This window comes from Temnothorax curvispinosus, unplaced genomic scaffold (assembly GCF_003070985.1).
Source record: "Temnothorax curvispinosus isolate PA1 unplaced genomic scaffold, ASM307098v1 QBEX01000525.1, whole genome shotgun sequence".
Lineage (NCBI taxonomy): Eukaryota > Metazoa > Arthropoda > Insecta > Hymenoptera > Formicidae > Temnothorax > Temnothorax curvispinosus.
The window spans coordinates 1,557,789-1,578,219 of record NW_020210305.1 but is presented as its reverse complement, the minus strand read 5'-3'; the positions used below and the strand labels follow the sequence as shown (position 1 = coordinate 1,578,219).

The 20,431-nt window shown below is 36.7% G+C and overlaps 2 protein-coding genes across 51 annotated transcripts in view; one reads left to right on the top strand and one right to left on the bottom strand.

The window, feature by feature from the left end:
• Positions 1-12,848, top strand: part of LOC112454974 (calcium-activated potassium channel slowpoke) — a 98,386-nt gene extending 85,538 nt beyond the window's left edge. For 14 of the 50 annotated variants that reach the window (XM_025016681.1, XM_025016676.1, XM_025016659.1 and 11 more), the window contains 13 exons: positions 72-92; positions 2,387-2,449; positions 4,710-4,742; positions 4,933-5,065; positions 6,831-6,890; positions 8,308-8,704; positions 9,400-9,583; positions 9,702-9,767; positions 10,032-10,168; positions 10,326-10,438; positions 10,519-10,680; positions 11,233-11,326; positions 11,537-12,848. In XM_025016681.1, coding sequence (XP_024872449.1) covers positions 72-92; positions 2,387-2,449; positions 4,710-4,742; positions 4,933-5,065; positions 6,831-6,890; positions 8,308-8,704; positions 9,400-9,583; positions 9,702-9,767; positions 10,032-10,168; positions 10,326-10,438; positions 10,519-10,680; positions 11,233-11,326; positions 11,537-11,617 — 1,544 coding nt within the window. In that variant the 3' untranslated portion in view covers positions 11,618-12,848. The remainder of the gene's footprint in view (positions 1-71; positions 93-2,386; positions 2,450-4,709; positions 4,743-4,932; positions 5,066-6,830; positions 6,891-8,307; positions 8,705-9,399; positions 9,584-9,701; positions 9,768-10,031; positions 10,169-10,325; positions 10,439-10,518; positions 10,681-11,232; positions 11,327-11,536) is intronic. The other 36 variants (XM_025016795.1, XM_025016775.1, XM_025016862.1 and 33 more) reach the window with 10 other exon arrangements.
• Positions 12,849-17,685: 4,837 nt separating this feature from the next.
• LOC112454959 lies at positions 17,686-20,227 on the bottom strand. The gene is made up of 2 exons (XM_025016616.1): positions 19,039-20,227; positions 17,686-18,845 (listed from the first exon to the last, which is right to left on the bottom strand). The coding sequence occupies exons 1-2, from the start codon at positions 19,887-19,889 to the stop codon at positions 18,437-18,439; spliced, it is 1,260 nt and encodes a 419-aa protein (XP_024872384.1). The 5' UTR covers positions 19,890-20,227; the 3' UTR covers positions 17,686-18,436.
• Between the last annotated feature and the right edge of the window lie 204 nt (positions 20,228-20,431).

Here is a 20,431-nt window from a genome sequence, read left to right as displayed (position 1 = left end):
ACTAACTCTCTATATGTGTCTATCTGTCCGAATCTATCTTCTCTCCTCGTCTCCTCCACCACTCCGCATAGGTGAAGACCTCTTGTACGCAAGTAAGTCCAGCGAAGAACGCGGATGTATATTAAAATTTATATATATGCATTTCTCTTCCTGTACATATTATTTAATTTCACGTACAATCTCCCCCGGCCGCGGTCGCGTTCACGAGAAGGCGTAACTTAGTTCGCGATACGCACGCACAACGCGTTGCCACGCGTTCGTATAGATATGCGTAGGGGCTAATAAAACGCGGAGATTCATCGGGGTTTACGCAGCGATGCTGTACAACCGCAGGCGCTATCGCCGATGAAGCGTACTACCTTTTGCACATTTACTCGAACATCCCGCCTCGGAACTGTCCCTCATTTTCCAACCGGCCTGATCTGACAAGCAAACGAGTCAGATCGACAGGTTGAGTTACGAGATGAAACTTATTGCATCTCATCGAACGTGGTCGAAATATGCTTTATGTATGTTCTCAAACACAGAGCGTCGTGCAGGAATCAAACAAAATTTGAAGAATAATGATTTCAAATAAAAAAACATTGCGATAGATATTACCAATTTCAGGTGAAATAAGAATGGGTTAAATTAAATGGGGAAAGATTGTGTGTCAAGTTCAGGCCAGCTCTGTCTACAATATTTAGCAGTGAAAATTTTGTGATATTTTTTATTGTATTTTGCATCTAAAGATTTGACTGCGAGAATATAATTTTCTGATGCTATTTTCAAGCGCAATATATCTCATTCATCAACTCGATTTGGCGACTTTAATTATTTGCTCATTAGTCCCCGTTTACATCATCTTTCCAAGAAAGCCGGGGAGTTCTGCAATCTCGGGTATAATTAAAGGAAGACAGGGAATTACACTTTGCGCAATTTCTGAGAACGCTACCTTGGAAGGAACGTGTCAAAGGGGACATACTTTGATTCTCCGAGTAAAGACGAACAGTCGCTAGTCGCTACGTGTACAGTTTCTAATTAGCGTGGCGTTATTTCGCTCATCAGCGAGGCCTCGAGTAAGTGCGTAAAGGGGGAATTTCGCATGAATCGCAATCTATTCTCGCTCGTGTCACACCGTCGGCCTCGAGATAATGTCAATTGTAACAAACAGAAACGCAGGGTCGCAATCGTCGTCGCATTTTCGTTCCGTCCCGCAGACGGCGAAATTCACGTCGGAATCCAAAAAGAGAATTCTCCTTGCGCTTTCAGTAGACAAGCTCTATGATCTTTTATGCACTCTTTCAATTCCTCCTGAGCTTTCGCAAAGTCTTTGTCGTTTTGCACGTGAATTCTCTTTCCCGGAGGATGCAAAGCGCGCACTGACAATGCCGAGTAAATATTCACTCCGTAAGGCTACATTATTGCATGCTTAGGACGAGATATAATATTATTGACGTGAGCGGAGACGACGGATCGTTTTTATTCACGTACGCTGATCGGAAATAAGCAAAACTCGCCACGTACGCAAGTTTGCTCGATATCGATCGCGTCTTCCCTGTTTGCGTCATCTTCGGCATGAATTAGGAATGTTTTGGGCACACCGCACGTTTATGATCGTAGGATCGATTTTAGTACCTGTCTTGTATAACGTTCCCGCAATATGGACGAAGTCTGTTTTAATATTAAAATTCTCATAAAAACTGTTTGACCTCAATCATTAATTTCGTCCATGTTGTCCACGAACCGTACTTTTAGCTGTTAGAATTTCAAAATTACACATTTGTCTTTATACAATTTTAGTGGTTATTTTCTTTACGATTATTTTTTTGTTCTTAGCGCAATACTGAAAGGCCGTTTCAGCTTGATATCGTAAACGTCATATCTTACATTTAATTATTATTATATATATCGATTTAACATATATTAACATCTATATAAATAAATTTTTAGTCAATGGCTTACATACATATATGGAGGGGTAAAAACTATAGTGGTGTAAGTCAAATTTTTAAAAATATTTTTTCGTGTGCATAGATGCAATCTGTACAATATATAATGTGCATCTATGCACACGAAAAAATATTTTTAAAAATTTGACTTACACCACTGTGGTTTTTACCCCTCCATATGTATATAATGATCAAATTTTGATGTTTTTATATCTCGTTATTCTCCTAGATTTTAGCGCAAGGTAAGGAAAGACTCTTCTTACAATTTTTGTTTAGTAAATATAATAAAATCTCTCCGACGCGATTTCCGAATTATCAGTATTATCGTGCGACGCTGAAACGGAACTTCGCTTCTAGTTATTAACGCAGATTTAGTACTGTCCAACGCGATAGAGTAGCGACTAGGCCTTAGGTAATTAGTTAGGGTAGCTAACATGTGTAGTGGTTTGTTACAGACGACCACCATCCTCCCCCCACATTCACTCCGCCAGAACTGCCCAAGATGGTTCACGTAAGAGGTACAGTTACACCTCAATCAAAAACCATGCTACAGTCTCGCAAGCTGCCCTTTCTAATTTCGATTGGCAATACGACACGAATATACACTAACGAGAAGGTGTTTGACAATTAGTAGATACGACGATCCTAAAAAGAAATTACTGCTCTCGATTGACATCGGAAATTTGATCTTCCGCACTTGATACGCTTCGTCAAAACTCGCTTGAGCGATAGGTTCTTGATACGTCGTGTTCGATTAAGATTTTTTTTTCTTTTATTCAAGTTAACGCGCTAATTTTGTGTTGCTGAAACATTGGAGAAAGTGAAAAAAAAAACCTGTGAAATGTCAGCCTTTTGTTCTAATTATGATTGTGTATGTTAATGCACTGCTCTCGTGTGTACTACTTTCTCCATTATTGACAGCATTGCATGAAGTTGTTTAATAGATTCGATACCTGTTCATACTTTTCCGTCATTTTATTTCTAGTGTAGTGTATATTTAAAGTTATAAATTTATGTCACGTTACTTTAATGACTATTGTCTTTATTACATAAAATTATGTCCTATCTTTTATGATTTATAAGAAGTCAGATAATTATTTGGTTTTATATTTTCAAATCTTCTGAAATTCACTGAACTAGTTTGCACAAAACACAATTTAGTATAGTTGCAATAGCATTCGGTAGTCCTACAAAACTTGTTTTTAGTATTATTTATTCATTTTACTTTATCATGTATTCATAAATACATATCATCGTTTTTACGAAAAAGCGAATGAACAGGCAATTTTCCCAAACGTAATATCCACAATTGTTTTCTTCAACTAACGATTATTGTAGAATATATTTTGCAGTAAATTAATTTTCTCATAAAATCGCAAAAATTTTCGAAGGTGCGATATTTAAGAATCTTTTTGAATATAAAGTAATAATGCCAAAGTTATTGAAAAATTAAAATCGCGTAATTAAAATGTTCGGAATATCTATTGGTGCTCGTCTGCGTAAGTAGTAAATTGTTTTTGATCACATAAATGTTTCTCATACTTTCACGTCAATTTACGAACTAAATGTACGTACAAATGTGTTGTAAAATGCAAACTCATGCCGAAATCCTCTTCTCTCTTCCAATCTAATAAATATACCTGTTCTAACGTAATATTTATATGATCATATAAATTAGATACTACTTTATCGAGCCGAATTACTTTTTGACAACACAAGTCTGAGAAACGTTACTTTAGCTCAAGTAATTTTTGCTAAATTAATTTCTCCCCTTAAATTTTATGTATCGTAAATAGAAATTTTTCTCTCATACATTTAGAATGTCTATTCCATTGAGTCGTTGACTTTGTTGAAACGCGCTTTTCAAATCGGTAGTATCTTGTTGCTTTCAACTTTGTGAAAATGGATTTATAGTTGTATACACAGCACGGTAGATTAATGGTTTCTAATATATGGAAGTTTTAGTTTGGTAACATCTGTGTTTGTTGGCGAATATGTGTGTACATCATCCACTTTATAATTTCGTTTCATCATTGCAGAAAATGGTTGTTCAAGAAACTACCGCGACAGGCGCCATATGTTGTCCCTCGTTAATTCTCACTCATAGCGCCGCAATAACTTGAAATTATTTCTGAAGCAGATATTGCTTTTATTACATACATAATGTAAATCTCTGAATAAAATTTTCTTTTTGTCTTTAATTTTATACTTTAAAGAAAGTAATATATTTTTGGAAACAATTACTCGACATTTACTTTATAATAAAATTTATAACAAACGAATTTATATCTTTTTTTCTTATACATGCAAATTTATAATAAGTTTATAGCCACATTTTATAACAAAAATTTTTGGAATAATTATTTTATAAAGAGTATTTTACATTATGTTCAAAATTGTGATTAAATTTTAATAAGAGCAGAAAGAGTCGATTTTCTAAGATAGTTATTTGTATAAATTCATGATATTCTTTTATAAAAGAAGGTTAATGTATTTATAACAATTTGGAAACTTCGCAATTAAGGGACTTCTGTGATTTGATCGTCGCTATTAATTATTAATTTTTTGACATATGCAAAATACATGTGTTGGGTGAAGTATGCGCGCCTGTAAGCATGGGGCTGTAGGCTCATCATCACGAAAATAATATGCGCTGTCATGGGGGAAATTAGGTCACGATCAGTGTGACACTCTAATTGTCTTAATCATTGTTGCTTTGCCCATCGACGGTAAATAGGATGCTCAGATTTGGAATTAACACTGTTCTATCCATTTTAGGTGAAATTAGCCGCGAACGAGACGATCCGAATGGTAAGTTTCAGTTGCAAGATGTATAATGTTAATCATTTAAATTTATTAATTTGTTAATTAATTAATTACCAATTAATTGCAACAATTAATTGTTAATTAATTGCAATTGAATTGCAAGCTATTTGAAATTTGTATCATTAATATTATTGCAGCAATAAAATCATTAATAAATAATCTCTTTACATTGCAGTCATGAGAAATCATCGGAACTCCGTCGGGATGACCTTGATAAATTCGACGAAGCAGGTCAACAAGGTGAAGCCGAACGTGAATCGAGCGACGAACGACAGTCTTTCCAGCCCGAATCAGCAGTATAATCAGAGGTACCTAATTATCCGTAGCGCATTACAATTTCATCATCACCTGACATATACGCATTCAAAAACATGTGATCACTTACATCGCCATTATATGTAAGAAGGCATACCTTCATCCATGATCATTGCTGACCAGAGTACTCAATGATACGCCTCTGTTTTGCACCCAACCAAAGCAATATATGCGAATTTCGCTACTGAGAATTAACAATAAGAAGGCGAGAAGCGATCTTCCCACAACAATGCCCGGGCTTTTTAATATTTTTTTTTATATCACTTAGATGGTGAGACTTACAGTGCACTCGACATTTGATACCGACACGTATTTTCTAAACAGTGAGAATTGCTTTCTTCTCTGAGAGTCGCTTGAACGTAAATATCTTCCTAAAGTACGCTTTAATCTTTCTTTGCCCTGTCGTATATACGTTATTAATTTACATTTTATTATTTTACTTCAATTACAAGCTTACATGTATTCTACATAGCTGCACGATTAGAATTACACCGACTTTTTCACGCGTATTGTGCAAAGGTTATTCAAATTGTAACGGAATTCGAATTGGACGGTACCTAAGCAAGACAGAATTTTACCAAGTTGTCTTGCGTGAGAACTTTCCTGTATTTATAATAATATGTTGCAATATTCTCTAATTGACGAATCGGCAACGTATTTTGAATAACCTAATTATACATATTGCAAAGTAAAATGTACAGTTTTAAATATGCGCTTTCTGTAATGTTCTTTTTTTTTTGTAAATGCGTGTATTTTTCAGCTAAATAATATTAATCCATTAATAAGACAACGTCCCACTTTGATCGAGTGCACTAGGATGATCTGCACATTAATGTATCAACGACCTCCGCATTAGCATTTTTCTAGCATGTTCCTAAAACTGTCGAACATACAAGCCATACAACCCACCAAGGTTTAACGTGCCGATTCTCGGTAGAGATCTTCGATGCGATCCAGAATCACCCAATAATCTACGATCGAGAGAATAATTTCAATATTTATATATTAGCGAAGATTGCGATTTGACATGTAAATCGACTAGCTGACTCCTGATCGTTTATTTGATTTCTTACGTTTCTAAAAGTGTAATTTTTTTTTCTTGTGAAAGGACATATAAGCCTGATCGGATATATAGTTTCTAACATGCTAACGTTGTGTAATGAAATGATATGAGATGCAGAATCAGAGTATATCAGTCGGAAACAAAAGAGATAGATGCTTTCTAGCGTTTCGTTCAATTGTTGACAAAGAGCGCCGCAAACTTGAACGACAAACGGCTCGCATATATCACGAGAGAAATCGCGCGAGGACGACAGCCACTTGTACTACTACGCTGCCGGATGGTGCGAGTAACTACAGGCTACAGGTGGTCGTTGACATTTTCCGATGAACCTGTTACACGTCCGCTAGATTAGTTTCTGCAATTTCTCTTTGTTATTATTCCAAGATTTGATGCCTTTTGCCACGTAACTTGGACCTTTACAGCCAGATCGTTTTAAGTGATACAAGATCGCGTGACGTGTTAAGTCGCAATATTTCCTTTCACACTTTAAATAATTTTAATTGGACAATCATCTTGATTTAATTGCCGAATAATCACTCATTACTGTCATCATTATGTCCTTCATCAACTGGACTATATCAGAAAGAGAGAGAGAGAGAGAGAGAGAGAGAGAGAGAGCGAGAGAGAGAGAGTGAGAGAGAGAGAGAGAGTCATCTGAGAACAGATCCAACGTTACGCAAACCTTCTGATTCCAGATCGCAAGAGGAGTCCGCATACGCTGGCTACCATCTCGCCTACGAAGTCAAAAAGCTCATGTACGCTTCTGTTGTTAACGCTACCTTGTACTGTGACGTGATTATGCGACTGCTTTATCCCACGGTTGTGTAATAATAATGAACATGCTCCCTGCATGTCAAGTGATGCTCTCGATATATAATCTACAATAGAATGTTTACTTAAACCAATACGCATCTCGTTTTTACGAAAAAGGACGTGCTAAGAATGTTACGTATACTCTATTTAATATTTAGGTTTTAATCACCACGATGTAATCAATTCTGATGTCAGTAGTAACAGTTATACGTTTCGATGTGTTTAATTTTTTTTTACAAAATCAATTTTTAATGTTTTCTACATTTTATCAGCTCTACTATTTTTGTCAAATTAAATGTTACTTCGTTATTATTTGTCAGAAGGATTAAAATTGGATAATTTATCTAATAAAACTATCCAATTATTAATCTACCAAACTAGATGTACAACATAGTCAATCTTTGTATTTCTAGTCTCACGAGAAAATAAATTAGTAACGACAGCCGGGCATAAATACCACAAGCGCGGGCAGTTTTTTCCGTGTTAAATTTTGCATACTACATTATCTTTACGTCTTCGAAGTTGCGTACTGCATTGCAATTACATGTCACGTAGCGCGACTACAAAAAGAAAAGTATGGAAGTCCATAAGAGTTTTACGAAGATACTTAATCTTAGAAAACATGCGCCACACTGGCATTAATGACGCTCGTAAAAATACGTGGGTGTCACATGTGGGAAACGCGAGTTTTGATGGCCGTTTACGTCTCGGCCTGAATGCGTGAAAAATCGCGTATTGCGTTCAAGGAAAAGTATTACGTTGACATTTTTCTTGCTCTAGATAATTCGAATTAATCATGAAGTTGAATTAATTACGGAAGAAGTGTGAAATCGCAATAGATTAAAAATAGATTTAAATAGATGCGCGCGTGAACGCAATAAACGTCGACTTCGTAATGTTTTAACAAATTTCTAAATAAAAATTGCAAATTTTATAATCGGAACAAACAATTCTACTTAAACCTTTATCATACAAACAATGTATTTACAAGCATGCAGTACGAGGGCTTAATCTCCGAACATTTCTTCTATATCTTTCTTCTTTGATATACTTGCTGCATTCCAAGTTACACACTCGTCCTGAGATATAATGTAACAACACTAGTAGTGCTAGATGACAGAAAATGATGCGATGCGTACGATATGCATGCGAAAGTGTGGCTTCACGGTCTTGATCAATTTTACAAGAGCTTGAAGATAAATCTCGAGTGTGATTCTTTTCATTAATATTTTTTTTTACCAATTTTCTACCAATTTACCTTTCTCTACCGATAAATGTAAGATTATTATTGTTACCATTTACAAAGATGTGTCATATTTGTAACTTTGTTCATATAATTGTAATACGGTTTTTTTTCAGGCCAACGAGCAGAGCCTCGGGTGGCACGAACGTTAACAACAACGGCGGTCTTCAGGTCGGGATCGCTGACGATCAAGCGAAAGATTTCGATTTCGAGAAGACCGAGATGAAGTACGATTCGACGGGGATGTTTCATTGGAGCCCCTCCCGTAATCTCGAAGACTGCATACTGGATCGTAATCAGGCGGCGATGACAGTTCTTAACGGGCACGTCGTTGTCTGCCTGTTCGCCGATCCCGACTCGCCCCTCATCGGACTGAGGAACCTTGTCATGCCATTACGAGCTTCCAATTTTCATTATCACGAGCTTAAACACGTAGTGATAGTTGGATCGGTGGACTACATACGCCGCGAATGGAAAATGCTGCAGAATTTACCGAAGATATCGGTTCTAAATGTGAGGAGGCTGCTCTCGTTTCGTTTAAATCGCAGCGTTATCCCGCGTGATAACGTAGACTTTTTATTGTCGTATAATACAGGACGTTTCAGATTTACAAATAAAATATTTGTTTTTTTCCTGCTCTAGATTTCTTAATGAACTTAGAAGTAAATCTTTTTAAGGAAATGTAATTGAAGATCATTATTTGTAACAATTTCTTAATTTATTATATATTTAAATAATTGAGTCGCAAATTAAAAAGATCATATAAGAATAATTACTTAAATATTACATATTGAAAAATTCAATTTGACAAGTTATTCTTATCTTAATTTATTCTGATATAAATAAGATAATTTTACAGTTTTTTTTATTAATGGCTTGAGATAAGACGAAATTGCACAGCTAATGTATTTATTATGTAGTTATATTTCTTGTATTTAATTTATTTAGAAAGGTGCATGATAAATCTGGGACATTATGTATACTTTATATTATACATAATATTACCGTATATTATCATTCAAATGCGTATTAAACAAGATTTGCGTATTCAATGTTACTAAATTCGAACATGGAAGCATTTATGAAAGTCACGAAAATCGCTTACGGTATGAATTGATTGCTAACGCGAAATGAACATAATGAGCAATAATTTCGCAATGGGAATTCTTTTTCTGCAGCTTTTATTTCGCTTGAATAACGTTTCGCAGGGTTCACCATTGAGTAGAGCCGATTTGCGTGCCGTTAACGTGAATCTGTGCGACATGTGTTGCATCCTGTCGGCTAAAGTGCCTAGCAATGATGACCCCACCCTCGCCGACAAGGAGGCCATCCTCGCATCCCTCAATATCAAGGCCATGACTTTTGACGATACAATCGGCGTGCTTAGCCAAGGTACGATATTGTCATTGTCGTTCGTGGGAAGCGGAGCTCTAGTTTCTCCGTTAAAACCACGCTGTTAAATAGAAAGTGCAAATTAAAGCAGATAATGAACAAGATAATTTGACCGCAGTTGGCAGCCCGATCGTCTTGCAGCGACGGGGATCCGTTTATGGAGCGAATGTGCCAATGATCACAGGTAACGGGAGAGATCCTATCAAACCACCTTCAGGATCACATTTCTACGTGTTCAGTATCGTTCTAATAAAAACGAAGACTGTTAAATGCTATCATAATTAGACATTTTAATTACAGTATTAAAGGAAATTATTTTTTATTAAAAAATCATCGTTATTTTGTATTTCTTGATTAGAGTCTTGAATAGAGTCACGAATATCTTCGTGTTGAATGCCAAACATAGCTGTACTTATTTTTGTTCACGGTTCTTTTGTCGCTATTCCAGAACTTGTGAATGATAGCAACGTGCAGTTCCTTGACCAGGACGACGACGATGACCCGGACACGGAACTCTACCTCACTCAACCTTTTGCCTGCGGTACTGCCTTTGCAGTCAGCGTATTGGATTCCCTTATGTCAACGGTCAGTATTAAAAATGCTTCGGTGACCGTGTGTATACATGTATGTATCGGTCAATAATATACTTCACAAGGCTTATTTATTCGCATTAATAGTTTTTTGACGTTCTCGTTCCTCGAGATGTTACTAGCCATAACGAAAGCTTTACATATTTCTGTAGACATACTTCAACCAAAATGCATTGACTCTGATTCGGTCACTGATCACCGGTGGAGCTACGCCTGAGTTGGAATTGATCCTGGCTGAAGGGGCAGGCTTAAGGGGAGGGTATAGGTAAGATCTTGGAATGATAATATCCAAACGTGGAGAATTTTTCAACGATATTTAAACGCGATATTTTGTCTGATTCGCAGTACGGCAGATAGCCTGTCTAATAGGGATCGGTGTCGTGTTGGTCAGATCGCGTTGTACGACGGGCCATTGGCTCAATATGGCGAGGGAGGCAAGTACGGTGACCTCTTTGTCGCAGCATTAAAGTCGTACGGAATGCTGTGCATTGGTCTGTACAGGTACAGGTATTGGACTTTTTTCCCTATCTCGATGGTATTTATTGGATTACCCTACGCACATATATTTCTATACATTTGTACATATTACCGCCGTTCGAAAACAGCGACCACTCCGATTGCTGCCATTATTGTACCGCCGTTTATTACCTTTTACTATTCACGTACTTACTATATGACTTATGATTTTCTGCCGCACACTTTTTACATTTTGCGTTTTTGCATCATGAAAAGCATCATGAAAAAAGAAAGTAATGAAAAGCAACGAGTTGTAAGTTGCCCTCATCCAAAAAATACCTATCATTTTACTACTTTTTCTCTTTCTCTCTCTTTCTCTCTCTTTCTCTTTCTCTGTCTTTATCATCTTGTTGTTTATTTAGCATTTAGTTGTTCGTCATACGGTCCACATACGTTTAATTAAGTTTAGCTTAGTTAATTTTAGTTTAGCTTAACTTAGCTCAATTTTGATTAGTTAATTAGTTACACTTGGTGTCTATAGCTCAGCTTGTGTTTCACTGCTATCTCTTTTCTTATTCGCTGACATTAACTCGAATTTTCTAGGTTTCGAGACACTAGCTCGTCGTGCGACGCCTCTTCCAAACGATACGTGATCACAAATCCACCCGATGACTTCACATTATTACCCACAGATCAGGTATCACGTTTTAGATAATCTCATTACGTATTTTTTAAGATTTATAATAAATTTATTAATATAATATTTAATAACAGCGAAAATATAGAAATCCAACAATTTATAATAGTAACTACTAGCTCTGTAACTTAATATCGTATACAATTTCAAAATTAATTTATAAGAAGCAATTCAAATTACTTTACCGATTCGTTATTTCTAATTTGCCAGGTTTTCGTGTTGATGCAATTCGACCCGGGTCTTGAATACAGGCCGAGCAGAGGTGCCCGAGGGAAGGACGACTCCTCCTGATTGTTGCTGTGTAGCGCCCTCACCGATGGACCATATTCTTACATCTAATCATGCATTAGAAACCATCGTGCAGTCCGTCGTCCCTACAACTGTCCTGTCTTCGTCGACGAACACCACTGTCTGATGTCGCGCATTATCAACGAGTTATCGCGAGTTATCGTTCACAAGGCGGATTGCAATCATATCCATTTCCTCGATCGACCGATACATACAGCGACAGTGCATAACAACGCTTATTCGCCGATTCGATCACTCCTAAGAAGTTTTACCTCGTTTGCCCCGCATGGAAATCGTTTTCACCGAGTCATTGAATATCTCGAGAGTGATGCTCAATCGCCGGAACGAGGACTCGGGAAAAAGAAGCCTAAAGAACAAGTTATCAAAGAAGCGAAGAAACGAGGAGAAGGATGAAGAAGGATGTGCGAGAAAAGGAGGACAATGGAAGGGGCAACGGAAAACGGCATGATGCTATGCGGTCCGAGGGTAGCTACACATCTCTCTTTCTTTATTCGAGATAATCATCTTCGTTCGAAGATGATTCTATAAGGACTGAATCAGACATTTCGCAAAGCGTAACACTGTGTTATTAAGCCCCCTATCGATCTTTTGCGGCTGGGAAAGAGGATAGTGGACGGGAGAAAGGAACATATAGCTTAAAGTTTTAGCACGTGGCTTAGCCTCGACGAGCGCTGTGGAATTGCGGTATCCTGCGCGGTGGAAAACGGAAAAACAATCGCCGTCACAGTAAAAGTCTCCGGTTTCTTTTTTTTCCGGCACGTGTTAATGTATATAATACGTAACCCTGAGAACACCGTCGTTCAACGTGCTGTGAGAGGGCGACGAGACGACGGAAGGAGGAGGAGGAGTGCAGCGAACTGGACACGATTTCGTCGATGTCCCTCATCGAAGAGTCTCCTCTCGTCCCGATCTCGCGTCGGACTCTCGTGGACGGTGCCGGACTACTACGCGCAACCTTTACCTCGTGTGTCTTGTTTTACGACTAAAACCGAAAGGAAAAAAATCTCAATCAAGCACTTTCTACAGGCTCCATATATATATAAATATGTATGTATATATACGTATACATATATACATATAGTTAAAACTACGATAAAATACCCTTTTCCACACAACTTTAAGTATAAATCGTCTATATATCGGTATATATACATTATAGGTATATATGCACATATATATATATATATGTATACACACATAGACATTCTCTCTTTTATATATTTTTGTGAAACTCACGTGTGTATATATACGGACGTACATATATATATATATAAAGAAGGAAGAAAAATATACATGTAAAAGAACTACACGGATACACACCTATACATAAATACTCTATATCTCTCCTTTCATACACAGACACACACATGTACATTCTTCTCGCTGACTTTCATACATTCTCTCTCTATCTTTCTTTCTCTTGCTACACGTACATACGTGTGCGCGCGTACAACGCGGATCCTATCGCTCATACTTGAAAAGAAACACGCACATGTAATCAAACACGTACGAGAACAGACATGTACATCATCGCGTACGCGCAATCACATGAATCCACAATTCGACCTACATACATGTACTTACTTATACACATCAAACATCTCTGTCTCTCCCTCTACCTTTTTCTCTTTTTCTCTCTCTTTCTATATGTATATATACATGCACATACATGCAAAGTTGAGAATTAAATCGGAGATTGCACAGCATATGCGTGGGACTGTTCTTCGGAAGAAAAGTGGCAACATAGAGACGGAAAAAGCGATAAACGAAAAATGAAGCGAAAAATTCGAGACGACGATAAACGACACAGGCTACGTGTCGGCCGCCGCGAGACAGCGATCTTCCGCGCTTTGATCACCACAGGATCGCAGACCGGATGCCCGCAAACTGAAGATGCAAGCAGTAGAAGGGAGAGAGAGAGGAAGAGAGAGAGAGAGAGAGAGAGAGAGAGAGAGAGAGAAAAAAGGGGATTTGCGAAGCAGACAGATTAAGAAACTAGCTGTGGTAGTCGCTGCCGTGTTTCGTATTACGCATACACCTTGTATAATTGTCATCATCGTCGTCGTGTCGTCGTCGTCGTCGTCCTCGTCGTCGTCGTCGTCGTCATCATCGGCGTCGCCGCCGCCGCCGCCGCTGCTGCCGCTACTGCTGCTGTTGCTGCTGCTGCTGCTGCTGCTGTTTGCAATATCCACGTGCACTGTTCACTGCCACTGCAGTTCATGTTAATATCGTTGTACATAACTTTCTATGTATAGCTCGAGTGCGTCAAAAAAGAGAAAAAAAAAGAAAAAAAGGATAAGCAAGGCGAGGCGCGCGAGTGGACACGCACCCTGTCAAGTACAAAAGGACACATAGCGCCGGTCGCACAGGGCTGAGCTGCACTGACAGTCCGAACGGGCTAATTTCCGGTCGACAAGTTTATCGTTCCTCTGTAGAGGCAGGCATTGATAACGCGAACGGAGATGAATAGCTTAACAACTTGAATAGTAAAAGTCGCGAAACGCTTGTGTAATGATAAGGAAAATTAAATAACTTAATTGTATTCAGCGCTGGACGATGTCGGTGCAACTAGTCCGATGGTTGTTGCTCACGCAGGGTCTTAAAATCTCGCGGTTCGCGCGAGAAAGGTATCTTGTCGATGGAATATTTGACTTTTGTCGCCGGATTATGCGAAACTGCATTGTGAAAATACTTCGTTGTCAGCACAAACCAAATATAGTTTTGCACCACCTGTTACGCCATATTCATGTACTGACAATGAGACAGAAGAATTAATATTTTTTGCTATTAATTAATTCACCTGATGGATTATCTTTTCGATCGTGCAATTCAGAGGATGGTTACATGTACAGTTTAGAAATTTAGAAATTTGAATGGTGCAAAACTCTTTTTGAAGCGTGTGTGTTTTATTCGAACGAGATGTTTCTTTGAATTGCGAAGTTGATATTCTATAATACTTTTTATAACCGCGGAACGAACCGCTGGAATACATTAGTCAGTTACAAAATTTTGAAATTTTGATGTGTCAATATGGGATAAAATTTATTTTATTCAAAGAATATAGAATTCTGTATATTCATAAGGTATATGTCAGAGGAAGATGTAAATTCATTGTTAGATCCTTATATGACGATTATAATTCCATTTGTTAATTCAGTTCGGCTTGCAATTAGATGTTTCGGATTTTCTCTTTCATGAGATGTTTTATCTATATAAAACAAATATTTTTGTAAAAAAAAATGATATGAAATATATCATATACATACATTCGTAGTACAGAATTTCTCTCTCACAATGTTCAAAATATTTTAAGTTTAAAATAATGGAATTTGAGATTCGTCTTAAAATATTGTGACATCGAACGACGGTTGCAGAATTACGTTTCCGAACTGATTTAGCTTAAGAGGAATTGTACTCACATAAATAGACATTATATTTTCGTCTTTCCTCTTTCTTCCAGCTGCCTATCTCAAATCGAGATTTGAGACAATGAGATTAAAACGTTCAATCATAGTAACAGGAGGCGGAAGAATAAGAAAGAGATTGCGAGAGGAAAGAACAGAATGAAAAACTGGTTAATATATGAATTTGTTTTTTATTTGCATCAAGAAAATTTTAAAAATAAGTAAAAGGAATTTTTTTTATAAATTTAATAAGAAAGCTTTGATGATTATCGAATGCCAAGTACACAATGTATCTAAAAAATGAAAATTAGGAGAGAAATATTCTCCAATTTTCGTAAATGGTCTTAAGTTTAGTGTCGCAAAGTTCAAGTATTTTGAACATTTAAATTGTAAGAGTTTAAATTTTAAATTGCTTTAAATATTTTTTATTGTGATAAATAAAAAATTATTGGAAATATAAACATTTATTTCATAATTAAAATTTTTCTATTTAGAGCGGAATAATAATTTCTTTTCAAAGTTTTACTAAGGAGAAATTATTTGCAAATTTATTGCAAAAAGTTATCTTTCAAGCTTTCAAGTGCACTTTGTGTAGACAAATTTCGCGTTTTCCATTGTTAAATTTTTGAGAAATTTTTGGAAAATGTGACAATGTCTCGAAGGAATTGCGAGAACGAATGCTAGAAATTTTTATTCTTGCAAATTCGCAAATTGTTTTTTCTTTTCGTTAAAGAGACTATGATCGATGCACCAAATAAAATAAAAATAAATGACAGAAAAATTGGCTAGGAGAAAGCTGTAAGACAAAAATCTCGATTGATAAACACGTATCAGATTCATGCATATCGTTTTTATTCTCAAGAAAGTCCGATGTTTTTTCTTTTTTTTTTTCTTAAGTTTTCGACGAAGGAACATTTGTCGGTGAACTATGAGAATATGAGCGAGTCCTTCGCGTTTTGAGCGCCGGAGTGAGCTACGAGAGAGTTTCGGCAGCTCTGTCTCGCCTTGATGCGATTCTATACGAAAATAATACAAATTCGTGCGTTAGATTTTGTGGAAGTCGTTTATCAAGCGACAAAAAAAAAAGAAAACTCGTTGGAGCCTTGTGTAGAGTTTTAGATGATTGGTCGAGATTTGCGTCGCGCGGGGCGAGCCGAGTTAAAAAAGATGACAAAATTTAAAAGACACTTGTTGATTTACTCCTGCCAACGTTTCCATAATTTACCATATCTCTTTGACATACGGAAGATTATAAATTGACCCGGAAAAGCGATTTCCTCGTAATTACGATAATCCTCGCGATATTATTTTAAAATAAATCAGTTATATTATTCGGCAAATTTGCAAATTGTGCGAGAGATTTATGGCTGGCCAATCGCGCGTCGCGAATCACTCATGCACTCTCTTTATGGATTAAATCACGCACCGATTCAATCGATATCATCAACCGTCATCATGTTCTCGTTGCGTCGCGCGGAGCAAATCTGACGCATTTGTGTGTATGTGGAACGTGTGTGTCTAAACGAAGTATATACTTTGAAGTATATACATATATATAGATATATATAAGCCCATGAAAAATCGAACAAAGAACTCAAAATGGTTCAAGATATAAGTATATATATATGGGGATTTAAAAAAATGTAAAAAAAAGAAGAGGAAATTAATGGCGCGCTGAGCGTACGCCACCTCATTGACCTCATCTAATGCTTTTTTATCTGTACATTTACAATTTGTGTACCAATGAGGAACGTTGTTTAATCATGTTGTTGATGTTATTGTTAAAGAATGAGATTCAATATTGTACATAACTATATATTCATTATAATTGATGATATAAATAATTATATACATAAAAGAGTAAATCCCCCAGAGAGTCCCCCTATGCCTCGCGTTTCGATATGCGGATCCACGTCACTTTGTAATAAAAGGACAAGTACTTTACAAACCTGTGTTGAGCAGGATGAAACTGTCGGCATAACAATCGTTTCATCGTACGTTCGTGCCGTAAAAATGTCGTTAAAGTGCCTCCACTACAATCCGATAGCATTGTTTCTTTTCGGATTGTCTGTTTGATATGCCGGCAGGATTATCCGTGAGCTCACGATTTGTATTTGTCACGTAGTTTATATAGCTATGTATATATATAGAATTTGATAGTTCAGTGAAGAAGTGTTGCAATTTTAAAAAGAGGATTATTTTTAAGTTACCACCAGGAATTGCAATATATATTTATTTTATTATTGGCGAATTGCATGTTGCTTATTAGCATGTATTAAATATTTCTAACGGTTGATAGATCAAAGTAAAAGTACTTAAATATATATTCTATATTATTATTTATGGAAAGTCTTTTTCCTGAAAAATTAAGATTATATAGATGCATTTGATTTAAAAATTTTTAATAATTTGTATGAAAAAGTTAAATTTTATAACTTCTTTACTCTAATGCAGCTAGATACTGCATTAATTCAGCAGATTTATTTGTTGATTGGATCCGACATTCTACATTCTTTTTGACTCTTATTTTAATTTATTAAATGCATCTATTAAATGCGTTAAAATATAAATTTTATTTCATTTATCAACTCTTTACATTTGAAAGCAATGATAAAATTTAAGAGGTAAGTATAAAATAAATTTTTTAAATGTTTCTTTATTTTTATTGTCAACAAGAACATCGATTTAGTTTTATTCTATATGATAACCATATAATAATATGCTTTATCAGATATCACAGTTATTAATAATATCACATGCAATCTACATTTAAGAAAGTATACGTAAATGTTTACACGCTCATGATCAATAATTACGACATTAAAATAATCAAAATTTCTTAAAAATAAGAAAAGATAGCACGTCACTATTGAAAATATTTCAAAATTTGTTAATAGAATATTTTAACAAATATCCAGAGTTAGTTTGCAATGTCGCAAAGTTATCACTACATGTGGAACAAATTACTGATATAACTGCTATTAATAATTGCTTGAAACCTTACACGTAAAAAGTAAGTACTCGCACTATACAGAATCATGTTAACGCAATAATAATTCGTTATTCTAGAATATCATCATTATTCTCTATTTATAAATGTTTTCAAAATTTTATAAATCTAAAGAAAAAGGTTTTATATTTGCAAGTCAAGCACGATGATTACGCTTTATTTATGTTGCACATGTATAACATTACATTTATTATATTTTATTGAAAATATTAATGTCAAGATGTCTATCTTATTATTGTTGAAGAATATCTATTAATATCAAGACCTTCTGTTTATTTGTCTTAAATCTAAAATACATTTTTCTTGAGCTTTACGTCTGGTAATACTTTAGTGAGGAAGTTTGACTACTTTGTTATCCTTTTACAGCTCGATTATGTCGTGTGGTAGTTAACCAGTTACATAATCGTACAATTCTAATAAGCTGTCTATCATACGGGCACGATATTTCGGTGCTTCCTTGAATTGCTCGCAAATGAGTGGCGTTCTGTCAACGTACAGAATACTTTCAAGGAGCTCCGGTTTCTCGGCAAAGTATTTACTGGCCGTGTTAGGTTCCAGCAGCATGATCGGTGTATTTAGTATACCGTGAATTAGGCACATTATACGTAAATCTCGAATGGATTCAGCAAATTCGTCCCAAGAGAAAATCTCTGATATATTAAGACCAGCTTCTTTCATGACTATCGCCATAGAATCGTGGTAGAGTCTAAAAAGCGTCTCGCTATGTTCCTCTCGTAGCTTCCGCGTAGTTGTGAATTGGAGAAAACACAATATGTCGTGCGCTGGTGGATTGTACCTTGCATCGATGTAAAAAATTAATAAGAATTATAATCGTCTTTGCTTTACTCTTATATACTCTTATGATTACTAAAATGATAATTTACAAAATTATGGCTAATCGAAAAATTAGATTTATATCTAAAACTTTTTACGCAAGTACAAAACTTATTTCTTTTTTTTTATATTTCAAGAAGTACACATATAGTTACCTTGCCAGTTGGAAATCAATGAGGCAGCATTCAACAGGTCTCTTATCGGTATCGTACTTAAACAATATATTGTTTGCCCATAAATCACCGTGGCATAGCACGTTCTTGTGTTTCACCGACGGTGATAGTCTGTCCGTGTGATCTGCACATAATTTCACGATTTTTTCTTTAAAATCACTGCGCCGATCATCATTTAATTCAGGTAGTAAGTCAATCATCGAGACGATGCCTTTTACGGCGGCGTCGACCATCGCCTTAGCTTTGTCGTCCGCGCACGGCCAGAGAGTCTCGTGCATGCAATGAGAAAATTCGTCGTGCAAAGTTTTCTTATACTGCTGCTCAAAGATGAAGGATTTCGCGTGAAACTTGGCGAGCATCTTTATCAGAATCTCGCAATGCTCAAAGTCGAAAGGCGTGGTCTTGTCAGTCATCGTATAGCCGCTATGAGCCATATCCTCGAGGACGATCACGTCGTTCTCGATCCCGAGGAAACATTCCGGGATGCATCCCTTGTCAAGACCGCCCAGCATTTCCGGGAATACCGTAGTGTAGAGAGCCACTTCCTTCTTAAACGTACCGTACGCCTGAGTTAAATCGTAAAGCGGGCTGCTGATCGGCGGCGGCACCTTGGTGAAAAAGTTGATGTTCCTCGTCTCCAGCGGTGATTTCGGACAGGCCACGGTGGCTCTTAGAGTAAAGTATTGGCCTAAAAAACCGTTCACTTCATCTATCGGCACGATCTCGAAGTTGACCAGCGAGAAGCTATCCATCGCGTCCTGTCGCAGCTTCTTGCGAATTATTTCGAAGCACTGCTCGTCCTGGAGAACCTTCTGAGTCTCGATCTCGCGCATTGTCGGCACACGAGCGGATATTTGGAGAACAGAAATAATTTCGCCTTTTTTGAAATATCGATTTATTCTGCCTTTAAATACGTGGTTCGCACTCCGAGCGTTGCCTCATTCCGATCGCAAAACCGATTGGTATTGCGATGCTATTTATCGCGAAAGAATGTGCGCTTCTAACCAGAAATGCATAATAATGTCGTCGTAAAATATGTTAAAGTGAATTAATGTCTTACTGCGTGTATTGGCCAAGTCATGCGTTACAGTTTTACGATACTCTCGGCGAACTGCAACAGATTTCGTGAGCTAACGACGACGTTCGCGCGAGTAGACGAGTCCCATCGTTTGGGATTAAGGTACCTTTATATATTCGCGAAGAGAATCGTCACATGTGCAAGATAAAGTATTGCACGTGTATTCGTGACGTTATTTCCTTCTTTATTGCCACTGATTGAAGCTAATATTAGATACGTTGCACGTGACACGTTCTGCATAACGGTGCAAATGGAACGAATGACTTCTTATTGATATTCTTAGTGTGGATCGATAAT